We start from the raw sequence: 16,167 nt of genomic DNA, 5'->3' as shown, positions 1-16,167 counted from the left end.
AAAATGAGGGTGAGCCAGCAAAACAGTTCCGCAGAATACCGAGAGTGACGAGAGAGAGACGGGGAAAATGGCTTCGCCAGAAACCACGACGCTAACTGATAGAGCGGCTAGTTGTTATGGACAATGCAAAAGGACGAGCTGGACATCCTCAGTGAGGTTGAAATGTCCAGTTCAAGAAGAGAAAGGAGGATTTTCCCCGTCCCAGGCTAGTGCTCGTCTTGGCAATATATCACGTGATGACATGGATTGAAAAGGCTGATAGAAGGAGAATAGAAGACGAAGTGGGAAAAAAAAAAAATAATATAAATAAGGGATGGAAGAGAAAGACGAAGATCGAAAACACAGATGGAGCTGGCCCCGTAGAAGGAACGACAGCAGGTAACGAGTGTTTGCGTAGGAATGACCGGAAGAGGGCTGCTGCAATGCCCTTGCTGTGTACAGACCGCAGCCCTCCCATCTGTCCTTGTGCTTCCTAGCAGACGCCGTAAATCATCTAGACGCCTCTGGTTGAGAGTCCTGAAAATCGCCCCTCAGCGAGCATGGCCATGGAGGGGTCTTTTTAGCATGAGACCAGGAACCACCTTCGCCTTTTTTACCATTATTTGTTTTCTGTGGAGTCGCAAGGAAGAAAATGTTGAAAAAGAAGAAAAAGAAAAAATATTGGCATTCAGCCTAGAGATAAAAAGCTTATCGCATGATTAGATAAGCTTTACCCGTTCACTCAATTTATTGTGACTGCTCAACCCACCACACTTCGACATCGACATCTTTCATACATCTACAGGGACAGCAGCCATAGTTGCAACAAGTCAGTTTCGTTGAATAAGGGAAGACTAAAATTATGGCACAGCCACCAGCAGCTATGGCTGATACCGCTACAGCACCCCAGAAGATGGCGAAGCGCAAACGAGCAGCCGAGGATGTGGCTGCAGAGGTGGTAGCAGATGCCGTGCGCGAGAAGAAGCCGCGAACATCGAGAAAGAGGGCATCGACGCCAGAAAATTCGGAATCAATAGAGATAGTTTCTGCGGTAGTGACGATGTCCGACCTGTGCCGTGACTTGCGCACTGGCAAAACCTCCAAGCGTGAAATGGAGCTGAGAACAATGGACTGGGCTGAGATTGCTCGAAAGAAGAAAGAGAGAGAAGAAAGGAAAAAAGCCGGTAGTTCTGGGAGTCAGTCTGCCAAGGGAAGCTCCACGGATACCCCGAAACCAGCTGAGAAGAAGATGCGCCCGTCGGCCGAAGTTACTGGCCCACAAATGAGAATCGTCAACGGAGAGATTGTGCTGGATACGTCCTCGCTACAGATCGATCGTCATGCGGACGCAGACAGGAATGCAGATGATATGGAAGAAGTCGAGGAAAATCCGCTCAGTCGGCGCATAAACGCTGCTTCTTTTGGGAAACGGACCAAGCTCGAGACCTGGGACGAGGCAGCAACGGATTTATTCTATAAGGGACTCCGGATGTTTGGCACAGATTTCATGATGATCAGCAAGATGTTCCCCGGCCGAACGAGGCGGCATATCAAACTGAAATTTTCCAACGAGGAACGGCGTGAACCAGAACGAATCAAGAGGACATTGCTTGGTCCCAGGGAACCAGTTGATTTAGCAGCCTATTCGGAGATGACGAATACAGTCTATGACGATCCTAGAGCTATACAACGAGAACTAGATGAAGAGAAAAAGAGAATTGAAAATGAACATGCTGAAGAACAAATGGCGCGTGAGGAACAGCTCCGTAACCCTGGTGGGAAACCCGGCGACAAGGTATTGCCTAGTATTGAGGGTGAATCTAACGAAGCCCGGCGGCGACGGGAAAAGAAGAAGGCTGAACAGGCGAAGTTCGGAGGAGGAACGGAGGAGATTCTGGGCTCTATCGATGATTGATATGACTTACACTTTTCTAATGATTCAACTTCCGATATAGTTCTGTAGCATATTATGAAACATGGACCTTTTTCCTAGTAAATAGTATTGTATTATCTTAGAACTCTTGATGCGGTGCAGTGGCAGAATCCGACCTTTTTTTTCAAATAATATTATTCTACAATCCATAAAATGCATAGTTTATTCAGTCAAGCTTAGCGACGCCTTGTACCTCCAAACCCAGTGCTTTCCCTTGTTGAAGAAGAAAATGAAGGCCCCGGAGCGGCATTATTGCTGCCAGTCCTGAAGGTGTTATCTCCTCCTCTTCGTGAGCCTCTTCCCATTGCATACCCTGCAGCGGTACCGCCCAAAGCACCAGTCCAGAAACCTGGTCTCCACGATTGCCAATCATCCTTTGCGAACCTGGGCTGCTGATAATCGTATGGAGGCGGGGGGCCTGGAGGCCACCATCCGCCGCCACCACCACCTGCTCCTCCTCCACCACCTCCCGCGCCATTTCTTCCCCATCCTTGGCCTTGTATACCAGTACAGTATTGAAGGAGCTTAACAACAGCCATGAACAGGCCGAAAAACACAGCCATCCGGATAATAGTAGACCATATTGATTCGTCGTACCCGTCTCTATCATGGGGGATATGGCCGTACCGTTTTTCCCCCATACTAGTAAGCAAGAGCCTATATTCCACGCCGCAACTCCCCTTAAGAATCCATGGATCGTTGGAGTTCCGATAACCTTCGCAAATTACCTCTGTCCCTCCAAGCTTGAATTCGGGTGGGAGTTGTGCTGTGCAGGTCCACTGTACATCATTTTCATCATAGTCATACCCTTCGTTGGAACATCGGATGACGTCTGGTTTGTAGAGAGAGCATATTTCTTTAGATGGTCCAACACAGTTGAGCTGGGGTATCGCGGAGACTCGACGGTGGGTAGTTTTGCGATTCGCGTGGAAAGTAAGAGTTTGGACGTCTGACAGAAGGACTGCGTTCCTTGAAGGGGACTTGTTATTGCCGTAAGAGGCTACAGGTTGGAGGAGGGCTGATAGCGCAATTAGACAAGTCACTGCGGCAAACATTGCCATTCATGCAGCCGAGCTGTGAAACAAGAAGTAAGTCTGTGAGAGGCCCTTTTCGCATCTGGAAAATGATTCGTGGCTCGTCAGGGGCCCATACAGTCCACTTTCACCAGCTATTTATATTCCATTTGTTTGCTGTCAAGGACAAGTGGCCTTCTCTGCAGGCAGAAACATAAATAACGTTGCATGACGAAGTGGGAAGGCCGCGCGCCAAGAGATAAGATCAATCTGATAAGAGCACAGACCATGCCATTCAACTTCCACATAAACGTAGATTTCGCCCGCAGATAAAACCTGCAAAAGCAACAGCATATTCTCCAGCACCTAAGCCCTGTGCGCTGTGCAAGACGGAAGAAAATGGGCGAGGCAAGGTGGAACACGTAGCTACAATGTCCAGTCTCGAAAGTAGGTCAATCGTTAAAGTATGATTGTGTTGATCCGTCTCATGAACTAATCGCCATTATTCCTTGCTTTTTAGATGCCTCCTGCCCACCTCCGCAGCATTCGTGAGTTTGTCCGCTCGTTTTTATCAAGTCCATAGGCTAAACTTCTTGACCAGGCTGTCATTTACGCAAGGCCTACTGCTCGGCCAACTGTCTGTTGTCCTGCTGATAGGCGCGTTTATCAAGTTCTTCATATTCGGTGAAGCCCCTTCCTCGTCCTCAAGAGGCATATCGCAACGAGCGGCACCTCGCAAACGATCATATTCTGCCAACAGTACACTATTCCGAGATGCAGCTTCAAGATCGCTTAAAGAATCGGCCTCATCAAACGTCTTGCGTCCCGTTCCCTCCTCGTCCACAAATACCAAGTCTATCCTCCGAAAAACTTACTACAATGCCATCCCTACCAATTTCCAGAAAAATGGTCGGAATCGTCTCCATCATTCTACTCACCAACCAGAATCATTGGATTGGTTTAATGTTTTGATTGCTCAGTTGATCGCTCAGTACCGACAAACTGCATATTTGCTGAAAGATTCCCCCACGTCATCGATTCTTGACTCTCTTACAGAGACACTAAACAACGTGGAAAAGAAACCATCATGGATTGATCGGATTAATGTTACAGATATTTCAATCGGCGAAGAGTTTCCTATCTTCAGCAACTGTCGTGTTATTGCCGTCGATGATCCAAATTCAGATGGGGGGAGGTTACAGGCGTTGATGGATGTTGATTTAAGCGACGACAATTTGTCACTCGCGATTGAGACTAACTTGCTACTGAATTACCCAAAGCCGGCTTCTGCCGTCCTACCGGTTGCTTTATCAGTATCAGTTGTACGCTTTTCCGGAACCTTATGTATATCGTTTGTTCCTAGTCCAGGTACAACATCAGAGAGCAGTCCCAACCCGCCGTCTCATTCAGAGGGCCAGAATGAACCCCGACCTGGGCAAGAGGATCCTGGAAGGCCCAGTAGCAAGGATGGAGTCCGATCGGGAATACCCAAAACAAGCCTTGCATTTTCATTTCTACCTGACTACCGTTTAGACATTTCTGTTAGATCACTCATTGGGTCACGGAGCAGGCTCCAGGATGTCCCCAAGGTTGCGCAACTCGTTGAAGCACGAGTTCAGTCGTGGTTTGAGGACCGTGTAGTAGAACCCCGCGTGCAACTAGTTGCCTTACCAGGGATATGGCCACGGATGGGTCGTACTGGTGTTCGCGCGCAAGAAGACCATGATGCTGTCTCTGTCGACTCGGATGATCCCGAAGCGAAGGCAGCACAAAGTGGGTTCACTCCTGTTAATGCAAACCGTGATGGACCACAGACGTCCAGGGATCTAAATATGGACGGGCTGAGGTATCGGCGGGGTAATGAAGGGGGTCAGTCTACGGCAGACAGCTATGAAAACCTATCTCAAGGTGACGGTCACCCACGGCCGACATCTGGTGAGCAGTTTAGGATACCCGGATCATTGCCAGGCACATCTGCTATAGCATGACTATTCCGACACGTTGATTGGAAATGATCAGTACAGAATGAAGTTATTATTTGAATAATAAATATCAAGTGCATCTTATGTAGAGACGATATACCACTTTTTCCACTGCAGATTTGTATCTGAGCATTGGGATACCGGTGTACAAGACTGCGGCGTTCAAGATTACACATGGGCAGCAACATAGCTCTGTCTGAACGAATTGTTTTCAAGCGCTGGTTCGCGGTTCAAAGGCGTCCATTTCGGTTCATCCTGGAACAACCTCATCGCTTTGATATACTAGTCACAGAGCCATCAAGTCAAAATTATGGACTTATACAGATAACAAGGGGCTAAATCACTTACATTGCTCTCTCCCGTCGTGAAGCGATGGTATATCCCGGCAGGCAAGATAAGCAGGTCCTCCTTCTCAACTTTAATCCGCACCCACTTGTCGTCTCTGCTGCGAACATCGAAATATCCTTCGCCATCCAGGATGTACCTAATCTCCTCATCTTCATGAAGGTGCTCATCGAAGAATGATTTCACTTTTTCCTCGTAAACTGCACCCATTTTCTCGGGAGAGACTGTTATCTCATCGCGGTTCTTATAACCCCGCTCCGAAGCCAGGGCGTTGACATCATCAACTGAAGGGCATTTCTTATATAGAACACCTATTCTAGCGAGGTAGTCTGTGTCAACGGCACGGCCTGAGTCATGAGGTGCGCGCTGGTCGCCCTATCGTGACGGGGTTGTCAGTTGTGATCGATGGTGTGGGATGGGAGAGCCAGCAGCAGATGGAAGTTATACCTCAGCGTCGTCGAACCAATACGCTCTCATCCTGAGTCTAGCCGATGGGTTCAGAGAGGCAGCAGGATAACTTTTTAGGGCCCTGTGAATGATTGAGATGCTGACATGGCGATATCTTTTATCTACTTCCTTCAGCTCCTCCCTCGAGGGGTGGAAGCGATAAGATCGAGTCACGGCAATAATGATTGGTCCCTGCTTAAGCTTTCACAACTTTGGCTTGGCATAACTAACTAGTTATCTAATTCTGTTCTTCCGGCAGAATTTATATCAACGAAGCGGTTGGATGGTTATCCGATGATCGTTATTTTCCGAGCGAAAACGCGGTTCGCATACCGTTAAGCGCTACAATGATCAGGGTGCGGGTGCTCGGGGCGTCTTCTCGCCTATGTATAATACCTCCAACCTATAGACCCCCTCGACGGAGTTTTGCGACAGTAGGAGAGAGCACTCGGTATGTTCTACATATCCTCCATTCGACACCAGGGTACTAATAGCTTCTTCCTAAAGGCCTTATGATGTTATAGTCGTTGGAGGTGGACATGCTGGGTCTGAAGCATGTGCCGCTGCAGCTCGGTCCGGCGCAAGAACCGCCCTAGTAACGCCCTCCCGTTCAGACATTGGTGTGTGCTCATGCAATCCCAGTTTCGGTGGGATAGGAAAAGGAACGATGATCCGAGAAATCGATGCACTTGATGGAGTGGCTGGAAGGACAGTCGACAAAGCAGGAATCCAATTTCGAATACTTAACAGATCCAAAGGACCGGCAGTATGGGGCCCTCGAGCCCAAATCGATCGCGCACTCTACAAGAAATATATGCTTGAAGAATTATCCAACACACCTGGGCTTAGTATTGTGGAGGGGAAGGTTGCCGATATAGTTATTTCCAAGGAAAATATTCCAAGCTTAAACGGGTCCCAGGGCGAGATTGTAGGTGTCAAATTGGAATCGGGGGAGATGATACCTACCCAGAAAGTAATAATCACGACGGGGACTTTCCTTGGGGGAGAGATACATATCGGATTGGATGTCTTCCCTTCAGGTCGCATGGGCGAAGCAGCTACATTTGGCCTAAGCAAGTCTCTGCGCGAGGCGGGCTTCCAACTCGGCCGTCTCAAGACGGGAACACCACCCAGATTAGACCGCAAGACTATTGATTTCAGCACGCTTGAAGTCCAGCCAGGCGACTCCCCTCCAAGCCCCTTCTCTTATCTCAACGATTCCGTGCAGATTGGGGATAAAGGTCAATTGAACTGCTGGGCAGCTCATACCAATGAAGCATCTCACGCAGTAGTGCGCGAGAACTTGAACAAGTCCATTCATATCCGCGAAACTGTCAATGGCCCACGCTACTGTCCTTCTCTTGAGTCAAAGATCATTAGATTCAAAGACAAACCGAGACATATGATCTGGTTAGAGCCAGAAGGGCTTGCACCAAATGATGTGATTTACCCTAACGGGATTTCCATGACTATTCCAGCGGATGCTCAGGAAAAGATGCTGCGAACCGTTCGTGGCTTGGAAAATGTCACCATGCTTCAACCTGGCTATGGAGTAGAGTATGATTACGTTGATCCTAGATCATTGCGTCCTACCCTTGAAACCAAACTTATCAGCGGGCTGTATCTCGCGGGTCAGATAAATGGCACCACCGGCTATGAAGAGGCTGCCGCACAGGGTATCATAGCTGGAATCAACGCAGGCCTGGCTTCCCAGTCAAAGCCCCCGATGACTCTTTCCCGTGCCGACGGTTTCATTGGCATTATGATAGACGATCTTATTACCAAGGGAGTTTCTGAACCGTACCGGATGTTTACCACTCGAAGTGAATACCGCATTTCAACACGTTCAGATAACGCAGATTTACGCCTAACAGCGAAGGGCCGGGCTGCTGGCGTTGTATCTGATAAACGCTGGCGTCAATTCAACGAGACTAAAGAGCAGATGTCTTACCTACAGGCACTCCTTGAAAATACGAAATACCCATCTACTGTCTGGTCACGTAAAGGGTTTCCCGTCCGAACAGATTCTTCCGTCAGGTCTGCCTTTGAACTTTTGTCACATAATGGGGTTTCACTTGACGATGTTATTCCACATATTGAGTCTGCGCCTGGTACCATTCACTCCCTTTCTTCATTTTCTCCAGAAATTAAATCCCGAATGGCCATTGAAGGCCGATACGCGCCCTACACCAAACGGCAGGAAGCAACCGCTCTCCTATTTGAACGGGATGAGGGTATGCTACTCCCTCCGGACATTGATTACAGCACCATGCTCGGTTTGAGCACAGAGGAACGCCAGGTTTTAGAAAAGGTGCGGCCAGTGAGTATTGGTATGGCTCGCCGTGTTGAAGGTGTGACTCCGGTTGGCGCTCTGAAGCTGCTCATGCACGTTCGCAAGTTGAGGTTGCTTGAACTTAGGAAGGACGAATCTGCTTGCAGTATTGCTGACCGGGACGCAAGCACAGCTATGGCCTCTTCGCTCTGATTGTACTATTGTTTCTATATACCCATGGACACATATATGTCCCCCCTTCTAGCGTGTCTTTTCAACCTACTTTGTATTATATTTTTCGGGGTGCATACTTTGGCATAGATGGTACGGTACATGGCGTTCTCATTGTACGATAACAGATATCAAGCTAAATGTTTTACGACGCTTCTTTCAGCCCTTTCTTGATAATGTACTAATAACCACGCTGTAATAATTTCTATATTCGATACACCGCCTCTCTATTCTAGCGGCGGTTTAAGAATTCAGCTTTTACTGCCCATTCCAGACATAGGATCTAGCAGTGATATCCATTGATGTCTGTCCCGTCCAACCAACAACCAAATCTTCGTCAACATCTCGAAGAATGACATGGATATGTTCGATGCTAGCAACGGTCTGCCATTTCTTCTTGTTCTTGAACCACATCACGTTTTCTTCCTTGATGTTATTTGGACAATTCCCGTTTACCTCTCTATGTCTCTCGACAATTCTCTTGGTGAATGTCCTGTCGACAAAGTCTTCAATAAGCTTGCGTGACTCTGCAGTTGGGCCACCCTGGCCGTCCTCTTCAACTGGGATCCGAGTCTTGAGCCAAACAACCAGGTGGACGATGTTATGTTCGAGTCCATATGGCCAGTCATTGCGGAGAATTTTATAATCAGCTGGATGAGCAAACGGAGTTCCATCTTGATATTCAAAGGCCAGGCCAGTGGACGACTGAGTATTATTGGAGTCTTCAGCCTGTTCAGCTTGAGCCTTCTTTTTCCAGAGAAGGCGTTCCCGTAATAGGAATTCAATGACCGAGTCGTTGTTGTTTCTTGTCTCTCTGATCCAGAGAATGTAGTTTCTGAGGTCTGATGGTGCCCGGTTCAAGACAGACATGTCTCCCTCGGCTTCAGCATGCCTCTGTGTCAGTGACTTGATACCCTATATAGAATATTGCTCGAAAGGAGTAACAGTGACAGAGATGGACTACCTATGACATCTTTTATTTCTTGCCATGTATGTGGTATATATTCCTCGTCATTCAGGCCCAACGATTTGATGTCTCCTTCTGTTAAAGGGAACGGCGAGAGTTCAATGTATTTCTGCACACTCAGCATATTGATATAACTAGGCAGAAAAGGCGACAGATAAAAGATATGCAAGATCGCTTCTATTTATTGCTCGGGTCTCTCTTCTATCGTCTGTTGATATCGATCAATAAAAATTTATTGTTTCCTGATACACCCCTCATTTACAGGATTTGAATGGTTTGACCATCAGTAGTTAACTAGTTCCTAGCTGCCCCTTAGTTTGCTACACTGAAGAGCACACATTATAATTAAGATATAAAAGTGTTTAAGCAAGATAAAGGTAATAAATATAATAATAAATAATATACGTAAAAAAAATACCTTCAATAATTCTGGTGTTGAAAAATGTTAAAAAAAATGGACTGTCAGGGAATCGAACCCTGGACCACCCCCATGCTAAGGGGGTATTATACCACTAAACCAACAGCCCGGTCATGTAATCACATGACTGGGTTCTTATGAAAAGGGGACCCCTCGCAGCAGACGCAAGCTAGCTTCTTATACATATATGAGAAGTACAAGAGCGAGAACGTTAGTTAGAAGCAGCCATGCAAGAGGCAGCTTTGCGATAGCTCAACAGCAGCTCGGAGACCAGCTATTACTTGGTATATTCTACCAGGCTGCTGCCTGCAGCTCACTCTTCCCGTTAGCTCTTCAGTTTGCTATACCGACACACCGCCATGGACGTCTTCTCTGCGGTCTCCGGTTACATCTCTAAGATGGTTACCACTGGAGATACGGCCGGCACGAACTCCTCCTCGAAAATGAAGATACTGCTTCTTGATAGTGAGACCGTGGGAGACGCGACCCTTTTTTTCTTCTTGAAGAAAATTGATCTAACTGGTTGTATAGTTACCTATCGTGTCGACAGCCATGACACAGTCTGCCCTCCTTAACCATGAAGTGTATCTTATTGACCGGCTTGACAACCAATCCCGCGAGCGCATGAGGCATCTCAGATGTCTCTGCTTCGTCCGCCCTTCCCCCGACTCCATACAATTTCTCATTGACGAGCTACGAGCGCCTAAATACGGGGAATACTATATTTATTTCAGCAATATTGTTCGCAAGTCATCGTTGGAAAGGCTGGCAGAGGCGGACGATCATGAGGTTGTGAAATCAGTACAAGAGCATTTTGCCGATTTCCTGGTGGTTAACCCGGACCTATGCCATCTTAACGTCGGTTTCCCTAGACAGCGGATCTGGAGCCACTCCCCTGACCTCTGGAATTCGGATGCCCTGCAGCGGACCACTGAGGGTGTAATTGCGCTATTATTGTCCTTGAAGAAGACTCCCTTGATACGATATGAAAAAAACAGCCTGATGGCAAAGAAACTTGCCACGGAAGTTAGGTACCAACTCACGCAGGAAGAACAACTATTCAATTTCAGGAAGCCAGATACACCCCCGATTTTACTTATCCTTGATCGCCGAGATGATCCCATAACCCCTCTATTGACCCAATGGACATATCAGGCCATGGTACATGAATTACTGGGAATTACCAATGGTCGAGTTGATCTGAGTGAGGTCCCAGATATTCGTCCAGAACTAAAAGAGATTGTTATTGCTCAGGACCAAGATCCCTTCTTTAAAAAGAATATGTACCAGAATTTTGGTGACCTTGGTGGTAATATTAAGGAATATGTCGAACAGTACCAGTCCAGGACAAAAACCAATATGAACATTGAATCTATCTCTGACATGAAACGGTTTGTTGAGGACTATCCGGAGTTTCGAAAGCTTTCTGGGAACGTGAGCAAGCATGTGGCCCTCGTGGGAGAGTTGAGTAGGAATATCGGAGAACATGACTTATTAAATGTCAGCGAGCTAGAACAAAGCTTAGCTTGCAACGATAATCATGCGAATGATCTCAAGGTTGGTGCTCTAGCTTGTGTTCCATTGTATCTTCTCCATGCAGACACACTTACTTTTCATCTGCTAGTCCCTTCAAAGATTTATCCAATCCCCTACCGTGACTGTGGAAAATAAATTACGCCTTGTTGCTCTTTACGCCATTCGTTACGAAAAGCAACCTTCAAATACACTTCCGGTTCTTCTTGACCTCCTCACCGCTGCCGGAAATGTACCTCCACATAAAATTAACATTATCCCTAAGCTCTTAGCATACCACCATTCCTTGCAGGCGCCCCCAGTTGCTGGTGGGTTCTCAGACCTGTTCGAGTCAGCCTCCTTCTTAACCGGGGCTCGTGATCGATTCAAAGGGCTCAAGGGTGTAGAAAACGTATATACCCAGCATTCTCCACGCTTAGAGGCTACTCTTCAAAACCTGATAAAAGGCAGACTAAAGGAGCTTCAGTACCCTTTCCTCGAGGGCGGTGGGCACACCCGGGACAAACCACAAGATATAATAATCTTTATGGTCGGAGGAGTGACCTATGAAGAAGCAAAGATGGTTGCCCAAGTCAATGCTAGCTCTCCTGGCATTCGGGTAGTCCTTGGTGGGACTTGCATTCACAACAGCACCACTTTCCTAGACGAAGTGGAAGATGCTGTAGGCAACTGGCCTGAGCCTCCACCAACAACAGCGGCGGGGCGATTACGAGCTGAAATTAACAGATAACTTGCATTGCTTTTAACTATCTGACGAATTTTTTTTTATCGCTATAATGAAGAGTGTATATCGATGGTTCAAGGCGTTTATATAGGCAAATTTATCTCGTTTACCGCTCTATGCTTGCCTGCCCCAGGTGTCAAAAAAAGATGCCAAGAAATCATAAAAGCTTGATTGACACATGGAACATCAAACATCGTCATGCAGTCATCGGGAAGACCTCAACCACTTCACTCGACTTGTCTGCTGGAGAAGTCGGCAATTGCACAGCTTACACTCTTAAAAGATGGATTCACAAACTCATACATCGCCCGGCGTAACCACGCGGGACTCTGGGCTACGGCTGCCTTCCACTACAAACCCTCCTGGGCCCCAGAATCCTCCAAAGCAACTCGTATGGCTGGTAGGTAGACTCCGCAATGTCTCGCATATTTTACGAAACTATGGATATGTTTGTCTGTCATATTTGATGCGTAATAACGCCTGGTATATAGATCTTTGGCGCCACAGGCCATATTGGTCGTTCAGTGGTGAAGTCGGCCCTCGGCCACAACGACCTCGTTGCAGCTGTTGGCCGTACATTCGAAACGACTCCCGAGAGCATGGGACGTCTTCAACAAGAAAATAAGAATTGTCTCGGTCTACTGTGTGATGTCCGCACCAGAGAGACGGTCAAAGCAGCCATTGACCGCACAATTGCCCATTGGGGCCGAATAGACATTGTGGCCAACTGCTCTGGTTACGGTGTGATTGGGGCATGCGAGGATCAAGAGGAGTATGATATACGAAATCAGTTTGAAACTAACTTCATGGGCACGCTGAATATCGTGCAATTAGCCCTGCCGCATTTCCGGGAACGCGGAGCAGGGAGATATATCATTTTCAGCTCGACTTCAGGCGCGCTGGGCGTTCCTGGGTTAGGGCCTTACTGCGCTTCGAAGTATGCGGTGGAAGGACTGATTGAAAGCATGTTATATGAAGTCGACTGTTTCAATATCAAGTGCACGCTTGTTCTGCCGGGCCACATACGTCGTGACGACAATGACTTGATACCTGGAATGCCTGAGAATGCGTCAAATTACCTCACCTCGCCGTTGCCCGCCTTTGGACATTTTATGATAAAGCCGGCTAGTGAGCCGTACAGCGGAGTCACGGCCCCCGCGGCGCATGCGAGACGTATCTTGCAATGGCTGGGTGACAAACCGCCTACAAGTGCAGTGAAATCTGCAGAGCTTGTGTGGCAGCTGGGCCACTGTTCTTATCCGCCATTGAGGCTGCTACTGGGCACATATGCGGTAGAGAGCATCAGGGACAGGCTGAAATGTGTTACAGAAGAGATAGAGGATTGGAAGCATCTGAATTTTCCTTCAGCCGATCAGCCACCACAGGCAAATCCTTCCAAGACTGAAGGGGACTCGGCGATTAAAGAAGCAGACGATCAATTGGCATCTAATGATATTCAGGTAACGGATTAAAGAACAAACGCCTCGAGTTATCCGACATTCCCACGCCGGCTACCTTTTCCACTCCAGGATCTATCATAACCAACAGCCATGCCGGATCCACTATGCTCCAACACCTACCCCCAACCGTGGAAATAATGTGACACCATTAAACATAAAACCACCGATTTATCCGTGTTGCGATATCTTAACTCCCTATTTATGCCACATTGCCTTGTGCATTTTTATCTTTGATCCTTGTTATGAACCTTCGGAAATGAGGGTTACTTCCTTTTGAAGCGTATGCCATGAGACATCTTGAGGAAATAGGCGAATACTTTATCAGCAACGTCGTCAATTTTGTCATAACGGGCTCCTAGGCGATATGCCGCTGCTGTACCAGATATCACAGCTACTTCGTGCAAATTCTGGAAAAAAGAAATGACATATTCATTAGCTGATATTCTGTGACGGAGCTTATAGGATGTGCTTCTTTCTTTCTTTCTTTCTTTCTTTCTTTTTTTTTTTTTTTCCTTGAAAGAGAAACATGGAAGCTTACCGTGTAGGTCCAGGAGCCCGCATAGAAGGTATCATTTCTTCCGTTCAGAAACTTCATGGCTGGCACGAGCTTCGCAAAGTGTTGCCATCTATGGGAGAGCTGGTGCCACCACTTTTGCTCGATTATTTTTTCCTGATCGATAAGGTCTACCGTCCATACATGCTTCATTTTCTCGTCTATGAAGTGGCTTTGGAATATGTGGTCTTCGAACGGTGGCAAAGGGTCATCAGTGCCGTTTGGGTTCCGGAACTGGTACTGGAATCGTGTGCAGTCATATCCTACTTCCATCTTCTCTGGCCGTGCTTGGTACGAGAATGTAAAATAGGATGGCTGAAATCTGGATGCGGCGTCCTGTTCCCCCTTTGCAACCTTGATATGTTCCTTGTCTTCGAGCGTCTGGGCTTCCCCGCATATCTCATCCCGGTAATGGACCTCGAACTTTCTCTGAAAGTAGGCATGGTCAGAATGGGTAATGGTCAGGTCCTTGCACCATTTGGTTGTCCCCAAGACCATCTTCTCCCGCCACGTTGCCAGATCGCCTAGTAGGTCCTTTGCCTGGTCTCCCGGAATGCAAAAGACGATCTTGTCATAAGATTCCGACAGGGTCCTGTTCTTGATGCCGCTATCTCCAATCCTGTGATCTGAATCGATCCGGCGGGTTTCCACTATGATACCTTTCTTGTTTCTCTGGAAAACCTTTACGACCTGAGTATTGAATCGGATATTGACCCCCTTATTACGGAGTCCTTCTGCCCAGTCCAGATAAAAACGACTCATATTTGGATATGCATATACGGAGTGGTCGAAGGGCACGAGTGTTGACATGTCATAGGAACAGAATTTTATATCAGGGTCCTCGAAGAGGCCCTGGTAGAGCCCACATGGCACATCACGGCCCTGATTTCCCATGCCGAAGAAGATGGAAGTTGCGGGATAGATGATCTTGTTTCCAAAGTCCTTTGAGAAGCCGAAGATGCGCAAGAAGGCCTTTAGTGGGAGATGCCAGAGCAAGGAATACTGGCGGACTCTCGTGAGAAGTTCCCCGAATTTCCGTATCTCCTCCGCATGTTCCTGCACGACGGAGGTTGGAAAGACATTTGTCCAGAAGTTTTCCTTTCCCTTGCCAAACGCGAACTGCAGGGTGGCCTCCTGCGGCTCGTGTCCATATTCCCGGAAGAAGTTGTATGTGTGCCTGAATATCCCCGGGCCACCCTGGGCCCCGATATTGACCCAATCCGCACCGAATTTGGCCTTGTCGATGGCGATGGACTTTGCCTGTCCACCTGGCACGTTGTCCTTTTCGAGCAGGGTCACTTCGAACTTGTCCGGTTCTTTTGCGAGGGTTGCGGCGCATGACTAGACAGCACACTTGGTTATTATTCATTCTCCTATGCTCCATATTTTTTTCTATTTTTTATTTTTTTTTTTCTGCTAGAAGAGGCAGCAGGTATGGTAATAAGCCATTAAACCTGGCCGGGCTTCAAAAACAAGGAGGCCCCAGAACGAGCGAAGAGACACTCACCATCCCGGCAGCACCTGCGCCCACCACCAGGACCTTCAGCCTGCGGTCCTCCTTCGAGGAGTGTTTCGAGGCCATTCCCGACAGATAGTCCAACGCGCGAGAGCACAAGTTTGAACGTGAGAAAGATACGTATATAACTATGTCAGCCCTGTCTGCAGGCTTTATTTTTTTTTTAGCATCTGTCATTTGCTTCTGGTTGCTGCATGTCCTTGCCGAGGAGACTACGGAAGAGGCTACGAGAGAGTCTAAAGTGGCAGTTTTTGCGCAAGCAGGCGGGCTTCGAGCCTAACCATGGTTCGCCTTCCAGCCAGCTCATGTTTTCCTGCCTGTAGATCGTGTGGGAAGGAGAGAATTCATGCAATATCAGCCAGTCTGGCGGGTGTAACTTCCCAGTTCTTGATAGACGTAATTTATGGCCGTATCGATAACGTATGGCGAATTCCCCCTTCTGCAGGTTGCCATCGGTATTTTATTGTAATTTTACTTCACGTGATGCTCACATGCCGCCAGCTCCTGGAGATCTTCCTTCGCCAGGGGTTCTTCTCGGTCTTTGAACGAGCCGGGCAGAGACAGAAACAACAAACACCGCGATCAGAAACAAGCAAAGGGACGAGGGCAGCGTCGCAGACGTGATGGCAAGAATTGTGATCGGAGCTTGTTACTGGTTGACCGTTTTCCTGAACCACTGAACCGGTGGACAGGTGAGTTCAGGCCCATGTGGATGCCACTCTTACCCCAGACCTCGTATCTTGGGATTGCATCGAATATCAACCGCGCTCGAGCAATAATATCCACCCGTTTCA

General features: G+C 47.7%; 9 protein-coding genes and 1 non-coding gene across 10 annotated transcripts; 5 read left to right on the top strand and 5 right to left on the bottom strand.

The window, feature by feature from the left end:
• Positions 1 to 841: 841 nt before the first annotated feature.
• ARB_04135 (uncharacterized protein) lies at positions 842 to 1,894 on the top strand (the record flags this gene model as incomplete). The annotated part of the gene is made up of 1 exon (XM_003017211.1): positions 842 to 1,894. One exon carries the CDS (start codon positions 842 to 844, stop codon positions 1,892 to 1,894), a length of 1,053 nt encoding a protein of 350 aa, XP_003017257.1.
• A 194-nt stretch (positions 1,895 to 2,088) lies between these two features.
• ARB_04134 (DUF1183 domain protein) lies at positions 2,089 to 2,967 on the bottom strand (the record flags this gene model as incomplete). The annotated part of the gene is made up of 1 exon (XM_003017210.1): positions 2,089 to 2,967. The coding sequence occupies one exon, from the start codon at positions 2,965 to 2,967 to the stop codon at positions 2,089 to 2,091; it is 879 nt and encodes a 292-aa protein (XP_003017256.1).
• A 389-nt stretch (positions 2,968 to 3,356) lies between these two features.
• ARB_04133 (uncharacterized protein) lies at positions 3,357 to 4,913 on the top strand (the record flags this gene model as incomplete). Its single annotated transcript, XM_003017209.1, has 2 exons — positions 3,357 to 3,372; positions 3,502 to 4,913. The coding sequence occupies 2 exons, from the start codon at positions 3,357 to 3,359 to the stop codon at positions 4,911 to 4,913; spliced, it is 1,428 nt and encodes a 475-aa protein (XP_003017255.1).
• Positions 4,914 to 5,075: 162 nt separating this feature from the next.
• ARB_04132 (uncharacterized protein) lies at positions 5,076 to 5,462 on the bottom strand (the record flags this gene model as incomplete). The annotated part of the gene is made up of 2 exons (XM_003017208.1): positions 5,076 to 5,189; positions 5,256 to 5,462. 2 exons carry the CDS (start codon positions 5,460 to 5,462, stop codon positions 5,076 to 5,078), a joined length of 321 nt encoding a protein of 106 aa, XP_003017254.1.
• A 904-nt stretch (positions 5,463 to 6,366) lies between these two features.
• On the top strand, positions 6,367 to 8,184 carry ARB_04131 (uncharacterized protein; the record flags this gene model as incomplete). Its single annotated transcript, XM_003017207.1, has 1 exon — positions 6,367 to 8,184. One exon carries the CDS (start codon positions 6,367 to 6,369, stop codon positions 8,182 to 8,184), a length of 1,818 nt encoding a protein of 605 aa, XP_003017253.1.
• A 276-nt stretch (positions 8,185 to 8,460) lies between these two features.
• On the bottom strand, positions 8,461 to 9,293 carry ARB_04130 (uncharacterized protein; the record flags this gene model as incomplete). The annotated part of the gene is made up of 2 exons (XM_003017206.1): positions 8,461 to 9,117; positions 9,174 to 9,293. 2 exons carry the CDS (start codon positions 9,291 to 9,293, stop codon positions 8,461 to 8,463), a joined length of 777 nt encoding a protein of 258 aa, XP_003017252.1.
• A 331-nt stretch (positions 9,294 to 9,624) lies between these two features.
• ARB_04129 lies at positions 9,625 to 9,696 on the bottom strand. The gene has a single exon. It is a non-coding gene; the product is annotated as a tRNA-Ala (tRNA).
• Positions 9,697 to 9,946: 250 nt separating this feature from the next.
• On the top strand, positions 9,947 to 11,850 carry ARB_04128 (uncharacterized protein; the record flags this gene model as incomplete). The annotated part of the gene is made up of 3 exons (XM_003017205.1): positions 9,947 to 10,052; positions 10,138 to 11,144; positions 11,212 to 11,850. The coding sequence occupies 3 exons, from the start codon at positions 9,947 to 9,949 to the stop codon at positions 11,848 to 11,850; spliced, it is 1,752 nt and encodes a 583-aa protein (XP_003017251.1).
• Positions 11,851 to 12,127: 277 nt separating this feature from the next.
• ARB_04127 (uncharacterized protein) lies at positions 12,128 to 13,316 on the top strand (the record flags this gene model as incomplete). Its single annotated transcript, XM_003017204.1, has 2 exons — positions 12,128 to 12,244; positions 12,336 to 13,316. The coding sequence occupies 2 exons, from the start codon at positions 12,128 to 12,130 to the stop codon at positions 13,314 to 13,316; spliced, it is 1,098 nt and encodes a 365-aa protein (XP_003017250.1).
• A 251-nt stretch (positions 13,317 to 13,567) lies between these two features.
• ARB_04126 (flavin-containing amine oxidasedehydrogenase, putative) lies at positions 13,568 to 15,439 on the bottom strand (the record flags this gene model as incomplete). Its single annotated transcript, XM_003017203.1, has 3 exons — positions 13,568 to 13,816; positions 13,843 to 15,198; positions 15,365 to 15,439. 3 exons carry the CDS (start codon positions 15,437 to 15,439, stop codon positions 13,568 to 13,570), a joined length of 1,680 nt encoding a protein of 559 aa, XP_003017249.1.
• Positions 15,440 to 16,167: the final 728 nt, after the last annotated feature.

The sequence above is a fragment of the Trichophyton benhamiae genome, assembly GCF_000151125.1.
Source record: "Trichophyton benhamiae CBS 112371 chromosome Unknown contig01293.0, whole genome shotgun sequence".
NCBI lineage: Eukaryota > Fungi > Ascomycota > Eurotiomycetes > Onygenales > Arthrodermataceae > Trichophyton > Trichophyton benhamiae.
Note: the sequence above shows the minus strand (reverse complement) of the source record. Positions and strands in the feature narration are given on the sequence as shown.